Consider the following 16,824-nt stretch of genomic DNA (forward strand, 5'->3'; position numbering starts at 1 on the left):
ATGAGGTGGAGGAGGTTAGGCTAAACAGCCTGTTAAAACGGCGTGGCGCACGGGCCATGCGCTAGCGGACAATCCCCGGCGCCGCTCTCAGCCTCCCCCAGACGTCGCTCCTCCACCACTCGCGTCACGCCTCAGCCCCATCTCGTCCCCAGACCGCACCTCGTCATCCATATATGCTATTCCCGCTGCCATGCTGCCCCACAGCGCCTACGTGCCGTCGGCGATAGATTGCTACGTCGCTTGGCCGCCTAAGCTGCTCTGGCGACGGCCTGCCAATGCCCGGTCGAAAGGCTTCCGCATGCCAGGCCTCTTTATGGCCGCGTCTCACTGCCTTTCCAGGCTGCCAAGAGCGGATTCACAGGCTTCTGGAAGGATGGTAGTGCTTCTCTGGCAGCGGTGCCTATACAGCCGCCGTCGAGTCCTAGCAGCCAGCTGCCGCGCCATTTGCTAACGCTGCTAGCTGATAGACACCAAGACACATGACTGCCTTATACACAGCTTTCTACGTGCGTCTGCCCGGATCAAGAACTAGGTAGCGTCTGCCGGCAGTCGTGGCCCATAGTGGGATGATGGCCTTATAGTAACAAATTTCTCCGCATTGTTTTGCTGCTCTGTGGGCATCCAAGCCATCACAAGTTATTCAGCATGAAACATTGCACTCTCTCTTATCTTTTCTTCCTTCATCTCTCGTTTTGTTAATAGGATTTGCGCTATAACAGCGGTTCCCCACGCTTTCCAGCCCATTGCCGGGCCTGATCTCGGCCCGCTGTTCAACCCTCAAAAGCTGCATCTGTCCTTCGGGTGAGGGTTTGCGGAGCCATGGCCAATAACCTAAGCATCCAGGCCTTCAGCAACGGTACTATTCTGAAGGTGTGGTGGGAATGGACCCTCGTGGCCATAATCTGTGCCAGTGGGCTTGTTGGCATAATCGCATTCCTCTGGACATCATACAATGCCATTCGGGCGCTGCTTATAGTAAGTGTCAAGCGACATCAGACACTCCGCGCCTCGTAGCTCACCACACCTTTGTAGGGGAATAACGATGAGCTTCAATTGCCTCGAGCCGTCCAGGAGCGGATACACCTCCTATCCCGTAGCGCGAATTTCGTCCGCCCAAAGCAAGCCCTTCTAGAGAAGCCTTCATCGTTTGGCGTATACCTCGGCCTGTTGAACACACCCATTACGGTGGAAGAACACCAATTGCTGTCAAGATGGGAAGCTGTAGTGTTGGACTATTGCGAGCCTGGGGTCCTGGAGGCAGTCAGCGATGAAGGTGTGGCTCTTGGGCCGCATATCATCGCCAGATTAGATCTGCTCCAGATATTGCCCTTCCCCGCTATGGACAATGAAGTCGAAATGCTGCGGGCTGTATACCTCGTCTCCAAGGTCCTCAAGCAAACCCTGCGGCAACCCGGTCAGCGCAGATACTTCACTGGTGTATTGGTAGCCGGCTGGAGAGAAAGAGTATGCACACCGCTGCTTAACGGCTTGGCACGGCTCTTCTTCGCGCACGGTCTGGACGTTTTTCTTGAGATCGGGCCACCAGACTTTTTGGATGGAGTCGAGAAGCTTAACCTTAAGCTTTTCGCTGGTGCCATTGTAAGGAATGGCACCATACTCCGTAACGGAGAACGCCGAGACTTCTTCGCTATGGACAAGATGAAGACTACGACGAAAGCATTCGTATCACAAGCCTGTTTGCGACCCTTCATCACAATGATGTGGGACACGCTCGATGACGACGCCGACTTATCGCACGCGGTCGCAAGGAGGGCTCACATGTGGTGCAGCTATCACGGAGCCATACCTTACTTTGCGCGCGAATGTGCCCTCAAGGATCTGTCCGAGCTCCGTTCCTGTGAGGAGCCACTAGCTGCCTTTCAATGGCTCAAGGATCGACGAGTCATGAGTGTTCACGAGAAGTTCCGAACGACCCGCATTGTAAGTATTTCCACGTAGCTTCTTCCCGGCTACAGTGTCTATATACTAACCTGTCCGGTAGCTCTCTCCCGGCTTTTCGAGCATCATCGATGACTACCTTCCTTTGCAAGAAGTATTTCCACTTTTGGGAAGCACAATCGCGGGCCTCGATGGCTCCGAGTCCGACTCAGAGGAAAGCTCAAATGCATCTACCCTCACTGTTCAATATCCAGAGATTGATGAAAATGGAGCCCTATTGCCACAAGAACCGGATTCTCCTGTCTCCTCGGGTCTGGATTGGAGTACGTCCGTGGAGAAACATTCGGCCAATCCCCTGTCTTGCTCGTTCGCTGGTACTTTCTATGGGCCTCTGGGATGTTTTCCAATTGGTCTCAATGCGTCCCAGGAAGACTTCGAGCATGTTCTACGCTCTCAGCAGCGGTTGCGAAATTTAAATCTGCTTAGCAGGCTTCCAGCGAAACAACTGCACGCTACCGCAAACGTCCTCAGCAGCTACAGCGCCTCAGCGTCCGGCGTACTGAACATTGTTCCTACGTCACGAGATGCTGTCCGGAATCTCGCCGACGCACTTGCTCGCACAAGCGACGAAGATGACCCCTACCAGGTCCGAGTGTATTCTGGGCTCGACTCCGGATTCCACACCCCTTCCGGAGGTCAATTCTGGGCAGTCTGGGAAGTGGAGCAGAGGACATCTTCCCTGATCATTTATCTTTCCAAATCAGCGCAGGATATACCCGGCATATTGCTCCACACGCACCTTAGCAAATCAAGCTTCACCAGATATCAGTGTTTCCTTTTGGAATACGGTTTGAGCGAACATCGGAGCGAATCTAGCTCGTTGAAAAGGTTACCGCCACGGTTGCAGCAAGATGTCAACCTCCTCTCGACTTCGGATCTCCTTCTATACCTACAGCATCTACAGTATTCTGAATGGGACGAGTCATGCCCACTACTCTCGGCTATACGCTCTGAATGCGAAGAGCTCCTCATCGACGTCCCAACATACCGCCAGCTGAAGAAGCTTAGCAATATGGACTACATCAGCGGAACAACCACCGACGAACAGCTTGTTTATGCGCGAGTCAAATGGTATCGACTTTGCCGCCTTCCGTGCCTCGACCGTCAGCTCGCGCTAGAGCTATTCAGACACGTCGATTACAACTTCCGCAGCCTTCTCTGGTATCGCGATTACCAGAGCCTGGACGCCATCACTGCAGCGATCGAACAGCTCACAAGCAGAGAGAATATCGATTCCGTGTCCGACTTTGTCCTCTTTTGCATCTTCTGCGCAGCTAGGAAAGCTGGTTTTGAAGAAGTCTACATCGAAGTATCAGACCGTAACCCTCTTTTCAACCAGTACTCAGACCAGAGTGCCGCGTTCGCTGAGTTATTTGCTCTGGGTTCTCGTTGCGAAGCTTACTTCGATATCACCCCTAGTGACATGGGTGTGCTGTTATCCAAGAAACATCGGGACTATTACAACGAGCCGGAACATCAGCCTCCCATGTGGATCTTTAACGCTCCCTCGTTTGCTTCAGCATATGCCGCAGCTCAGACGGATATCGATCCCGCCCAAAAGCCATCTGTGTTGCCAGGATATCGTCGCTTCACCTTCCTCAGTGTCTTCGCCATACCAGCGCTCGTGGGTACGTACAACCTAGTCTTCTGTGATGGATATGGATGTAACTAAGTCATGCAGATATCCTGCTTCTATCCACTACCGGTCATGGGCTTTATTTGAGCGCCGCTATGACATTCGAGGAGAGCAAATACGCGACGTTAGCCCTGATGGTTTCGCTGCTGCTTTCTGGAGCCATTGGAACCTGGATATCGATCGGCGGCACCTACTATCTGATCTCCATGGCCTTTTCTGCCGCAAACATGTTCGTTCTCACTCGCTTGATCGGAGGCCTCGCCTTTACCGTCGCTGCTAGCGCTGTCGGGTTTATCGTCATCGCAGCCGTTGTCGGAGCAAAGCCCGCCGCCATATTCTTCTTCTATCTTCTCGGGTTGACTTCTTACCTCTCGGTTTTGGCCGTTCTCTCCTCTTACCAAGTCCCTGGATCGGCATTTCTCAATGGTCGGAAAGCGATCATCTGCCTCATCCCGACCCTCATCATATCCCCCATCCTTACGCTGTGGATTTCAGGATACGATATCATCATCTACCCATGCGTGCTATACATCTTCGTCTTTCTCCTCCTCTTAGGGACTCGGCACGTCGCCACCGAATGGGTGACCTGGTATCACAACATCAAAACGCTCAATGACGCAGACGTGAAGGACTGGTACGTGCGGACGCACACGAGGAGGGAGCCACCCCCCAAAGCCGGCAATACTCAAGGTAAGACGTCTACAGCACTCTCGATGAAGGCCTTCACTGAGCATCGGGCAGGCAAACGATTAAGCAAAGGGCCGAGAACCTCCTTGGCTCCTAGTTCGTCACTTGCACCATCTATAGAGATGTCGTCCGGTGAAGCAGACCTGTTTCATGGCCTTAGCGAACCAGCTATTCTCGCCCTTTGCCGGAAAGAGCTGTACGATGCTGTGATGAAAGAGAAGAACCGCCACTTTTGGGTCAAGCCCACGGATGATGCCTTGGTCAGGGAGCTGGCTGAGTGCTGGGATTCTACAATTTTCTTGCTGGATTGGTACTGCCGACTTACCGACACAAGACGACCGATTCCCTACAGCTCGACCTGGAACCTGGAGACGCAGGTTGCTCTTGAGAGCATGCAGCAGTCGCAAAAAGGCATTCGACTGCACAATTCTTTCATTCATTGGCGCAATGCTGGTGATGAGGTCGGTTGCGGTCTGCTTTATTTCCTCACGGCCCTTATGGATCGCTGGCTCGACTTGGTACGGGGCGGCAGCCACTTGGTGGGTTTGTCCCGAGAAATGAACACAACTCTTCGACTGGCTGTGGGCTTTGGTCTCGCATACTACTTGATAGGAGCCGTCCTCCTCGACTACAAGGCCCAGCATTTGCACCAATTGTCCGAACAACAATCGCCCGTCTCAGTTGAGAACATCCCACATATCCGCAAGGCAAAGGCCAATGATCAGAAGTTCAGACGCCATCTCTACTGGAACACCATGTGGCGCTTCATCGGTGTCCATGTTTGGGCGCTGTCACTTAGCGCTGCGCTGGTCTGGATCTTTAATGACGACCCAACGGGAACGAAAATGTTTCTTGCCTACGTAGGGTCTTACAGCGGCTTGCTTCTCTATCAGTACAACAAGATCTTCTCTGGGCCCCATGCATTAATGCCCCTACTTGTGGCAGTAATCCTCGGTTTCGTCGTTGGCAACATCCTGAAATCAGTGCGAACTACCCAGTACGATAATGTTATCGCTCTCGCGGTGTCAACCTGGACGGCCGCTCTTCTCTCTTTCCACACAGCCAAGCTAGGCTTGCCTGAAGCATTTGACATTCAGATGTGGCTCTCCGAGAAAATGGAAAATTACAGGCGGCCAAAGAGACCTAACGAGTCCACCGATTCCGTCAATATTCGAGGACTACCATCTCAATACCGGATTCATTGGTCCAGCATCGAGAAGTTCCACGCCTACACCGGCGCGGGTCCTGATGAAGAATGGAGCCAAAGCGAGCTTCAGGCCTTTGCAGACAAGTTGCGTACCGGGCCGAAGGAGGATCGGTTTAGAGTGCTACCTTTCGGCCACCCCGGAGACCAGATCACCGCGATCTTACTTTCATGCACTCACGACACCTTATCCAGACTCGCACTACAGGCGTATCCCGCTATGCCGTTCCTGGTGCAGCGAATTGTCTTGGCATGGCAGAATGGTCTCATTAAAGTATTTATCGTCCCGATGCATTCAGTGGCAGGCGACACATCCGATCTTCGAGCCATCTCTCACTATTCAGATGGTCGCATGACGCTATACATCGCTTCGGACGCGAAAGGCTCCTCATCGGTACAGATGAATGTCAGCAGCAATTCTCGCACTATTGCGGAGACATTGCTGCACGCCTGTTCGGAGACCATGTTCGGCATGTCTCACCATCAAGCGGAGCTGGCTGAGTCGATCCTAGTATGTCGTCCGGTTAGCGACGATCCGTATTCCGTGTCAGAATGCAGCAAACGCTCTATGCCGTCGAAGGCGACAGGGCCTCAGGCTATTGCGTTCGAGACTATGTGTCGAAAAGAACTGTTGCGAAATCTATGCCTTGGCTCTGAATGCGACATGCATTGGGACAACCTACCACTGGACATCCGCCGCATGTTCCTTCGACGATGCCTCGGCGCCAGGGGTCCGTACACGAACACTGAGATGTCATGGATCAATTCCAATGTGCCGGCGGAAGATGCTTGTACTATACTCTCTAGATTGGCTCGTTACGATCTTGGAGCGTACTTGGCCGTCCATAAGTACAACTATTTCAAGAACCGGGGCGAGCAGGTGCTCAACGAAAAGGAGTATCGTCAAATCACCGCCGACATCCAACAATCTCATCACCCCGTCCTCAACCGCTCTGCAACGTCCATCTTCACCGACTTTGCTAACCGCATCCGAGTCCCTCTCGCATACGGCTATCATACGATCGGAACGTGGATCAAGTTCTTCGTGCTTGCATGCATGGCTGATCCAGAGTACCAACGAGAGTTGAACTGTGCATTGGGAAGGACGCCAAAATTCCTAGCGAAACCAGCCACATTCATCCTTACTGGGCTCTGGATCTACAGCCGCGCTGCCTTGTCGTTCAGTCTCCCCTTCTTCCTCTACCATGACCGTAAAGATATTGCCGATCTCGCCACTACAGTCAAGGGTAGCATTGTAGCTCAGAAAAAGGACCGCCTCATCATTCGCAGCTATGGAGACACTGAGACGGCATTCGTTCATCCGACTGATGAAGGCGGCTTCAAGTTAGTCTTCTACCAAGGCATTCTGAAGCAAGAGCCGAAGTGGGGCCACACCAGGATCTCGGAGTATGCAAAAGACATGCGGATCAATTCACGGAAGGAGTACAAGAACGGGGAAATTACTAATGAGTTTGTCTACGACTTCCCCGCCAAACGAACGTCACGAATAAGCAAGATCACCAAGGTGCAGAATACCAAGCTCCCCAACAGTCGACACTGCGTGCGCGGCAGCGATGAAGGCACGAAGGTTCACTACAACCACAAGGGTCATATCGAGTCCGGCAGCTACATTCAGCATGGAAACTTGGTGCGATTCAAGTACCACTACCGCAAGAATGCGAAGTACGACGATGAGCTGCTGAGAGCTGAGTTTGTGCTCCCGCACATGTCAGTCAACGTGAGCTGGTGCGCGCCTCCTGTTCGCCATGCTGAGAAGATGGAGCGATGGATTCCGACGCCGCGTGTGCACGAAGCGACTTTTGTCCAAGGAGCAGATGTCTACGAATGCTCGTGGCTCTATGATCACAAGTTCCATCCAGTTATTTCCACGAAGCTCAATGGCGAGACCGTTGATACACCGGACATGATCCGCTATGACTGGCTCGGTGTATTGAAGAAGCCGTCACGTTGTAATTTCATGGACGAAAACCCGCTCTTGGACTTCAAAGCACCCACCTCCAGCTTCATGAGCCGCCTTTTCCGCAACAACATCAAGCGTCAGGAAATTTCAACCTCAAGAGCTCGATCTCAGCTCTGGAAGGCCTGGAAGAAGCGCTTGGATCTCGACGGTGTAGTCGTTCGCTTCGTAGATGAAGAGCTTATTCGTAAGGAGGCTCTTCTGAGGCCTTACTGGCGCCGACGAGACCGTGGTAGTCTTCTGAAGGCGGAAGATTATCTCGCCCTGCACGCTGATGCAATCATGGCAAGCTCTGACCTAACGAGCGATATTAGCGCATGGACTCCACTCGCCATTCGCATGAGCGACCTGTTCAGCTTCGGGCAAGGTGGTGATGCGGTCATCTTCACAAGGACGAAGACACTCCAGCGCGACACCGACAAGAACCTCCACGTCATTGCCGTCGACACCGGCACCTGGCCTAACGAAGGTGGTGGCGTCTCGGCATGTCGGCGCGATCTGATTAACAACTTGCGGACAATCAAGTGGCACATGGTCGTCGAATCTGCGAACGACTTTGGTCTACCCAAGCACCAGACGGAGGAGAATGTGGAGTCGCTCAAAATCATACCGCTTTGGGGTCTTGACTTTCTCCACCCTTGCCATGGCATGTTCACGAACAAACTGGACAGCGAGGTCGATCACTCAGTCAAAGAGGCTACCATCAACGATATCAAGGTCAACTTTATCCCCACATTGACTGCTCTGGTTCGAGGCGCACGAGCCATCAACATGACCCCAGCCGATGTCAAGCAAGCTACTCGAGCTCTGGTCAATCTCAACACCTACTTCCAGGACTCTCGTCATTGGAAGGAGGTATGGACGAGCGATACCGTGAAAGACACGTGGAGGAAGCTCTGGCTGGCGGAAGATATGCCCAACGCCCAGCCGCCGTCCGAGTGGTTCCGCACGGAACTGCCGACTCTCGGTCATCTCGACACTGCGCTAGAGTTGTGGTTTAGATGTAAGTTACCCATCCTAATATGTGATAGGATACGGCTGACTTGTATAGACCTCTTTATCTTCTCTATCCCCATTCCCGAGAAGATTCCCAACGTCTTCCAGGCTTCGCATCACAGTGTCTCGGCTTCGTACGGCATTGTGTGCAAGCTCAAGCGCAACTGTACTCTCCAGATTTGGGACCATGCCATCTCGTGGCGTGAGACCAATCTCTACCTCTCTTCCGCCATGTGCACGCTCCCGCCGTTCATCCGGAATGCCCTTCTTGGGTTGATGAAGCTGACGTCGTGTCTTATTCTGCATCACGCCGACCAGATTCTTCCTTGTGCAGGTACGTACTTTTCTTCGCATCCTATGGAAACCAACCTAACCATGCATCCAAGACTTCTTCAACCCAGGATGGGAGGTCGAGATCGGCAGCTCCAAAGGCCAGCTCACGCACCGCAATGTCTTCCGCCGAAAGGTCGACCCGATCGTCAACGGCATTACCGACATGCAAAAGTTCGCGCCCGTGACTGAAATCAAGACTAAGAGTCCCACCGTCACCATGCTTTCCCACGTGTGGTTTGCAAAAGACATCAAGACCGCGCTGCTAGCAGCAGATATCATCTCCAACGAATGGGGCTTCAAAGATTACAAACTCGACATCTATGGCGCGCTCAACAAGGCACCGGTATATTCATCCGAATGCCAAGAGATCCTTGCCTGTAAGGGTCTGGGGCAGAGCGTCACGCTGCGAGGCACCGCCGACCCGGCCATGGTACTCGCAAACACCTGGCTCTTCCTCAACTCGTCTGTCTCCGAAGGCCTGCCTCTTGCTCTCGGAGAAGCCGCGCTCACAGGCGCACCCGTCGTCTGCACCGATGTCGGCGCCTCCCTCCGCGTCCTCACCGATCCCGACGATGGAAAGCGCTATAGCGAAGTCGTCGCACCAAACGACGCCTACGGCCTCGCCCGCGCGCAAATCAATCTCCTCGCCATGCTCGACGAATGGGCGCAATTCGCCGACGATCCTCCAGATCAGCCCGCTCCCGTCCTCCCACACAAACCTACACCCCGCGATGTCGAAATCATCACACGCCGCATGTACGAGAAGAGCGACCATCGCCGCAAATTGGGTATGATGGCGCGCAACATCGTGCAGAAGTCCTTTGGCGGCGAGCGCTACCTCCGCGAGCACGAGCAAATGCTCTGGATCGGCAAGGCCTGCTACGAGATGCTCGGTCTCGAGAAGCGCATCCCGCCGCCTAAGCACCCCGGTCGCATGCTTTCTCTGAGACGACGCTCCATCGCGCGACAGCAGACGGATACCGCGTCGAGCAACGTCATTGACCCACAGCTCGAGAAGATGCAGCATCCACGCCCGCCGCTCACCAAACAATACTCAGCCGCTACGTCCTTTTCTTCCGTCTACATGGATGAGCCCGCCGGCTCGTCGAACCACATATACGGCGATGACTGGGACCCCACAACACCCGATTCCCCCGTCCTGTATCCACACGACGAGAATGAAGAGGGATACTTCGCGCCGCTATCTCGCCCACCGAAGATATACGCAAAGACGCAGGCATCGGCGTCAACGTCGAGCTCGGTAGTCGCGATGGGCAAGCGGCCCGTACAGTACGGATATGGCTATGGGCATGCCGGCGGCTGGAAGCATGTGCCTGCTACTGTGGTGCCGAAGATGGACCCGAAGAGAAGTGCGATGATGAGGCAGAGTATGGTGGCAGGGAGTGCGAGGAGTAGCGTGAGGACGAGGAGTCATTTGAATGAGGTGGTGTATGCGGAGGACTATGGGAATGTGGATGGGCGGTTGTAAGGGGGATGGGAAAGCAGACTGTGTATATGTATATAGCCTTTTATCTTGCATTGGGTAGGGCGTTCAAAAAGTTAGGCGTTTCGGGTTGTCGCATTGCATACGCGCTCGCTACTCGCGTACTCGGAGAGTTTCGCCATACCTTCGCAAAAGTAACTATCCTTGTGCATGCTTCCGTCACCATATGAACGTGCAAATAAATATGCAATACTATCAAAGGCGAAGCCGCTTTAGTAAACCAAAGCTATCTCCCTAAGAGGAGAAAAGGTATTGTTCATGAAAAGTGAGCAGTGCTGGTACGCTGAATGCTGTTCAGAATATCCTTTGACCAATGCCGGGATAACAAAGGATCGAAAGCGCAAGGCTGCCAAACATGGCGGTAGACATTGGCAAGGTCTCGGGGTTTCTCAATGCCTCTCAAAAGCTCACACGTTGAAGGTCGGCAGGAGTGGCTTTCCAGAGCTAAACCGAGCTCTGCTGCTATGTGGACCGCGATGGCTATCTACAAACCATAACCATCTCCCCACTGTCCTCTTTTCAATGGATTCGATCTGAATGCACTAATGGCATATCTATCATCGCGGTCACCTATGATCTCGCTCACGACGAACGCGCTGTGGTGCTTCATGCTCGCGAGCGCAAGTGCACACCATCAACACTGAATCGTCCGAACCTCCACCAGACTGCCATTATCTCTCCCAGTATCTAATCTCTCGCTAAAAGCCCCCACCAATCTCCGCACACTCAGTCCAAAATGAAATTGCGTCACATACCTCTCGCAGCGTCCTCGCGGCCCGCTCCCGCCACGCGAAAAAAATCGCACAACAATTACCCGCGGTGCAGCAATTACACGTATATATTTTATTTAAATCTGCTCAGTTTCTAACAAAACAAGCCATAAGAATTGCGCACCATCTTATCTCGATATCTGCCACTTATCGAGACCCGCGCCGTTCGAGCCTGCATACATCCAAAGGATTTATCGTTCATCACGACCTATTCTCCCCCCAAGATTATAGGCCGTGAAATCCTGTCGGTAGCAGTGTAGAAATCCTGAGCTTGTGGGTAACAATCAGTAAACTACTTTAATAATCCCCCAGGACCGGCCAGGATCTGGGGGTGTCGTCAAAGGTGCTAGCGAGTTGTAGTTTCTGGAGCTGGGCAGAGGCTTTCTTTTGCCATTTTTTCTCTCTTTTTACTTTAGAGGGTAAATGACGTTTTGCCTTTTTGCTAGAGGTGAGGGAGGAGCTGGACCTGACAGAATTATAGACTGGGAGAATATGCGCTTCTTTAAGAGTCTACGCGGATCCATTGCGCATCTGCGCGACTGAGAACCACGTCGCGCAGCTCTACTAACAAGCCAACGACTGCAATAACGAGCTTTCTGCCACGCGACGGAAGGATTACAAGTGTAAGTCAGTTCCGCCGTTATAGCACGGCCTACGCTAACCACGCGAGCAGCTTCTGCGCTCGACGGCACCGATAGAGGTAGACAAGAGGGATAGTCGCAAACGCCCAGCTTGCTGACTGCTAAAGCTCATCTTGAGCTGCGGATAGATCTACAAATAGCGGCGTCAGTGTTCTACTAATGTTCGCCGTCTCGCATCAGAACCGCGTCTCGACCTACGAAAGCTAGCTGGGCCTGCAGGAAGGTACGATCAACAAAGTACCTGCCAGCTATGTTGCTAACCTTAGTCTCAATCTCCAGTTCCGTGTGGAGCAGAAGGTCACTCTAAAGCAGCTGCGCATTAACATAGTGGCCTTCATCCTAGCCGCCGCTCACTTGTGCAACGAGCGAGAACACTGCAAAGTACACTTTTAGCTTGCACCATCTTCGCCACCGCATCCTCACCGCCGTGCCCCCGTCAAGGTCAGAGAATCGAACCCGCACGCAGCTGGCGAACGTCGCGTGTCCCTCGATATGGCTCGCCGGTTTCGCAACCAAGACGCATGGAATAACACACTCTAAGGCAGCAACGCGAAACACGCGATACAAAAACCAGACGAGGACCTGACCACAGACAGCGGGAGCAGCGCGGTTGGATCTCAACTCCAAGTCCCTGAGAATTATTTCGATTGTTGGGATGTGGATTGTACACACGCCAGGGAAGGCACGAGCCTGAAATGCCCAAGGTGCCTTTGAACGGCTCGAGAAAAAGCTTCGTCGGGTACTTGCGTCAGACCCTTCGAGGCGGGGACGCAGGTAATTAGGCCTAGACGTGTGAGTGCGTACCTGAAGCTGTCTGGTGGCAATAGCCGACCATGCGACAGACTTTGCAGCCTCACCTGAGGAGCTATACATGTGACATGCGATTGGGATAGGTAGAAGGTAGAAGGTCACTAGGCGGTGGATGAAGAAACGCATTAGGAAATGCAGCAAGTCGCTACCCCAGTCGTTCCCCCACAGCACACACAAAGTGATCACCCCAGTCATCCCTCTCCTACCGCTATCGTTGACACACCACCCTTTAGAGTAGTAGCACGCCACACCAACCTCTCAAACCAGTGCAGTGAAATACGGAAGCATGAAACAAGACCGTAAATTGCATATACTGAGTTGCCCCCTCCTTTCCCTTCCCCCAATAATTCACCCTCTCCTGCCTTTCCACCTTGTTTTAAAAAGCGCAAGCCAAAGCCAAAGCCGAAGCCAAAGCCATTCAAATTCACCAAGAGGAGAAAACAAAAAAAAGGGGGCGCCAACACCAGCAGCACCGTATAATATGATGAGCCTGCAAGAGCATCAAGAGAAGACGAAAAACAACAGCAATTAAACCATTTGCTTTCGAAATAAAGGCGATGTCGCCCACACAAGAGTTAAAAAAAACATCAATATGGTATAACACCCCTCATGAACACACGCTCGATCTTATGATGTAGTTGAGAAGAAAAGGCCAAAAGTGGGAATACCAAAATCCCCGCACCAAGCGAATGGTAGGAGAATGGGAAAACAAATATGTAGGGCCAAAAACGGAAATTTCCTCATAAATGAACACCAGAGTTCGCGACTAAAAACGCCGTAATTCCCAGCACCAGAACGAAGTCACGCCACCCCCCATTCCTCCCTTTCCCTCGCCCTTATGCTCCGGAAAGAAAGCGTGAGTGAGGTCTCGAAAAGACGGGTATATGAACGATTTTTGTGAATCCACCACCACCCCGATCTTGCTCTGCACCACAAACTCTAGCAAAACGAACTGCCGCACCCCCCACTTTAACCGATCCATTGTTCCGACCCTGGGCTCGTCTCGACTGAAGGCACAATGGGTGTCTGCCGTACACCAAAGCGAGTCAGCAGGCAAGCCACGACGCTCATATTTCGCCACCGGCCTGTACTTCGTCACCAAAGCCAAAGTCGGCGCCTATCGAGCCAAAGCCGGTGTCGTCGCCAACGTGCAAGAACGAGTCAAAGTCAAAGTTCTCGAGAGCGTTCTCATCGCCAAAGCCCAAAGTGAAGGTCTGGAGTACGTTAGCTCGTCCTTCGCATGGGAATGAGGATCGCTTACATCATCGATATTGCCGAATGGCGGACCGGGGTCGGCGTTATTCTCCATGGGAGGAGGCTGCTGCTGTTGCGGCGCTGCTGGTGGTTGAGGTTGCGCAGGGGCCTGCGGTGGCTGCTGCTGTCCATTCTTGAAGGAATTAGGATGCATAGGCGTAATCGGCGTGGAAGGCGTAGGCGTCGGCGGTTCTTCGCCAGCCGACGTTGCTGGAGGAGCACCTGCGTTTGCCCCTTTTGCTTTGCTTGCGGGCTTCTGCAATCAACATCAACGATGCTCAATATGAAATAGGAAGCGCGCCACTTTACCTTATTGTCCTTGGTGGGCTTCTTCTTCGGAGCCGGCTTGTTTGCTTGAGAGGGCGTGGGCGGTGCTTGAGCTGGTTGCGAGGGTGAGGGTTCCTGTGCTCGAGGCTGTTCGTTGGCGGGAGCTGGGGGCGGTGGCATCTGTCCTCTCTGCTGTGGCTGGTTGCCCATGGGACCCATTTGTTGCTGGCCCGGCATCATCCCAGGCGGTGGGCCTCGCCAGGCACCGTTCTGCATGGCGCCGCTCGCACGCATAGCTTCTATTTGCTGGGGTGTCAACTGCTGTGCGTTGAAGTTACCAGGGTGCGAGCTCGGCGGTCTCATCATGGGGTTCTGCGGCATCTGGCCCGGGAAACCGTATTGTGGTGGCATTCCTGGAGGCATTGCGTTGGGGTCGAAGTTGGGTACTGGAGAATTGCGTTGCTGCTGCATCGCGCCTTCTGGCATCGGGGAGCCGGGGAGCCCTTGTTGGCCCATTCTCGGAGTGCCTTTCTTCATCTGGTCTGTGGGGTTAGGTGAGGGGCCCGCCCTGCTGCCCTGAGGGGACATCGAGGGCGGGAATCCGGGTGCACCAACCGCGCCCTGTGCGTGGGGACCAGAGATGTTGTCCTGCTCCTGCCGGGCCATTAGCAGCCTCTTCTTGTTCTGCTGCTCGAGCAGCATGAGCTGCATTTGGTAGTCCTGCAGCGCGTGGTTGCCCTGTGGCGGTCCAGGAGCACCGGCAGGCATTCCGGGTCGTGGCTGGTTGCCAGCGAAAAGGTCGTGTTGGCCGTCCAGGCCTTGTTGGGTCATTGGAGATCCTTGGACGCCAGAATTCATCCCCTGAGCAATAGCATGGTTATTGAGTGCCATTCGCTGCTGTTGGACCAGACTTTGGGCGTATACCTCAATAGACTTTTGCTGCACATTCTGTGCCTGCTGAAATTCAAACTGGTTACCGGGCATGTTGCCCGGATTCATTGGTCCTGCAAGTGGCGCACCGTCAGCAGCGTTCATTTTGGGGAAACGCGGAGTCATTACCTTCAACGCGAGGGCGCTTATTCGGAGATGGCGCATTCTCATTCGAGCCTGGCGACTGAGGCCGCTGCCCGTTCATGTCCATCTGAGAGCCGTCTCTCTGCATCTGTGCTGCCATCATGCCTTGGTTCTTCATCTGGTTCATGTTTGCCATCGGGTTCGCATTACTATAGAAAGCATGAGGGGTCAGTGGGGAGACTGCTGGCAAAAGATAGTGTTCGATACGTACGGGTTGCGGTTCATGGCGGCCGCGCGCTTGAGATCATTCGGAGCGACGCCGTTCGGCATTGCCCGCATCATGTTCTGATACTGCGCGGCGCCCATGGCACCACCAGCCATCATCATGCGCTGGTTCCGCTGGTCAGTCTGCATCTGGGTGATATTCTGCGCAACCGTCAGCACCTTGCAGCGCTCTTAGAGCAGCGTCCGTCTTACTCGTGTGTGTCCAATGTACTGTGCGCCTTTTGTGTTCTTGCCACGGGCAGCACTGAAGATGTCCCAGAACTGGACCCACCAGTCTAGCAGGAAGGAATTGTCCGTCGCCTGGCCGGTGGGCAGCTTCGGGTTGGGCAGGTCGTCCTTGGAGTCGTGGTCCATGGCGTCGACGCCGTTGACGTTTCTGCCGCTAGGGCTCGGCTTTTGCGGCGGGTGCACATTCATCTTCATGTCGCACTCGAGCATGGTTCGCGCGAGCCGGTGGTGGTTGTTCCGTAGGAAGTAGTCGTAGATGTAGGTGTTGAGCTGGTCGCGCGGATCGAGGTTCTGCATCTGCTGCCCGCGCTGGCCGTTGCCCATGATGGGGGTGCCGTCGACGGGGCCTGCGTTGGCATTCATGCCCGCCATGGCGGCCATCTGCTGGCTCTGCATCGCGAAGTGGAGGGTGAGCGGGCGGCTGCGTCAGGCGCAGTCGGTAGATGGACGGTATAGGGATGGGCCGCGCTGGGGGAGCAATGTGCGGTGTCGTGTTTCGCACCTGGGCGCTTTAGTGGTGTGGATTATAGCAGCATGCCCACGCCGTGGCGACGGAGGTCGGGTGTCGGGGGGCGGGCGCGGAGGAGCAGCGCCGGGTGCGAGCGTTTGCTGCGCGAGCTGGCGGCAGAGCGAGGGCGCGCGGCAGCGAGGGCGAGCGCAATGACGGCGGCGATGGGTGCCGTGCGATGTCTGGGGGACGGCGTTGATGTAGGGCGCCAGGCGGATGTATGAGGCAGGGTCTCAAGCGATGGCGTGGAGCGACCCGTGGACAGGTGAAGGCTCTTAGCAGCGCTCGCGGTGAGCCGGCGGGAACTGCGCACGCCGAACGGGGCCGCCAGAGAGCACAACAACTGCGAGAGCGCTGCGGTGCGGTGCAGTGCGAATGCAAGCCGCCGAGCGATGGGGCGCGATGGGATTGAGAAAGTCAGCACGGAGGGCAGCGTAGCGCAGCGATGGGAGAGGGGGGCAGACGCTGGCGAGCGGCCCATCGCTTGAGGACTAGCGGCGCCCGCCACGTGATTTATATTTAGAAGGCACCCCAACCACTCTCACCCCATCCGCTGCGGCGTCGTCGTCGTCGCACTCTCCGTTATAGTTGCACGGCGCTTGTTTGCACGCATTTGAGGCCGTGGACACGGCGCGGCTTGCACCTCTTGGAAGCGTGGGGCCGCCGATTAGTCGTCGCCGCTGAAACGCACATCATCACGAACACGCGGACAGCATCCCGCTGCTGCAGAATCGTCGCTGACCCGGCGTG

General features: G+C 54.4%; 3 protein-coding genes across 3 annotated transcripts; 1 reads left to right on the forward strand and 2 right to left on the reverse strand.

Moving 5' to 3' along the window:
• Positions 1-819: 819 nt before the first annotated feature.
• BU26DRAFT_430633 (glycosyltransferase family 4 protein) lies at positions 820-10,282 on the forward strand (the record flags this gene model as incomplete). Its single annotated transcript, XM_033823892.1, has 7 exons — positions 820-975; positions 1,033-1,941; positions 2,003-3,587; positions 3,641-4,292; positions 4,350-8,467; positions 8,516-8,794; positions 8,847-10,282. 7 exons carry the CDS (start codon positions 820-822, stop codon positions 10,280-10,282), a joined length of 9,135 nt encoding a protein of 3,044 aa, XP_033681721.1.
• Positions 10,283-13,585: 3,303 nt separating this feature from the next.
• BU26DRAFT_430655 (uncharacterized protein) lies at positions 13,586-15,947 on the reverse strand (the record flags this gene model as incomplete). Its single annotated transcript, XM_033823895.1, has 7 exons — positions 13,586-13,732; positions 13,780-14,028; positions 14,082-14,900; positions 14,964-15,043; positions 15,099-15,262; positions 15,295-15,479; positions 15,531-15,947. 7 exons carry the CDS (start codon positions 15,945-15,947, stop codon positions 13,586-13,588), a joined length of 2,061 nt encoding a protein of 686 aa, XP_033681722.1.
• A 143-nt stretch (positions 15,948-16,090) lies between these two features.
• Positions 16,091-16,555, reverse strand: BU26DRAFT_507270 (uncharacterized protein; the record flags this gene model as incomplete). Its single annotated transcript, XM_033826987.1, has 1 exon — positions 16,091-16,555. The coding sequence occupies one exon, from the start codon at positions 16,553-16,555 to the stop codon at positions 16,091-16,093; it is 465 nt and encodes a 154-aa protein (XP_033681723.1).
• Between the last annotated feature and the right edge of the window lie 269 nt (positions 16,556-16,824).

The sequence above is a fragment of the Trematosphaeria pertusa genome, assembly GCF_010094035.1.
Source record: "Trematosphaeria pertusa strain CBS 122368 unplaced genomic scaffold BU26scaffold_10, whole genome shotgun sequence".
Taxonomy (NCBI): Eukaryota; Fungi; Ascomycota; class Dothideomycetes; order Pleosporales; family Trematosphaeriaceae; genus Trematosphaeria; species Trematosphaeria pertusa.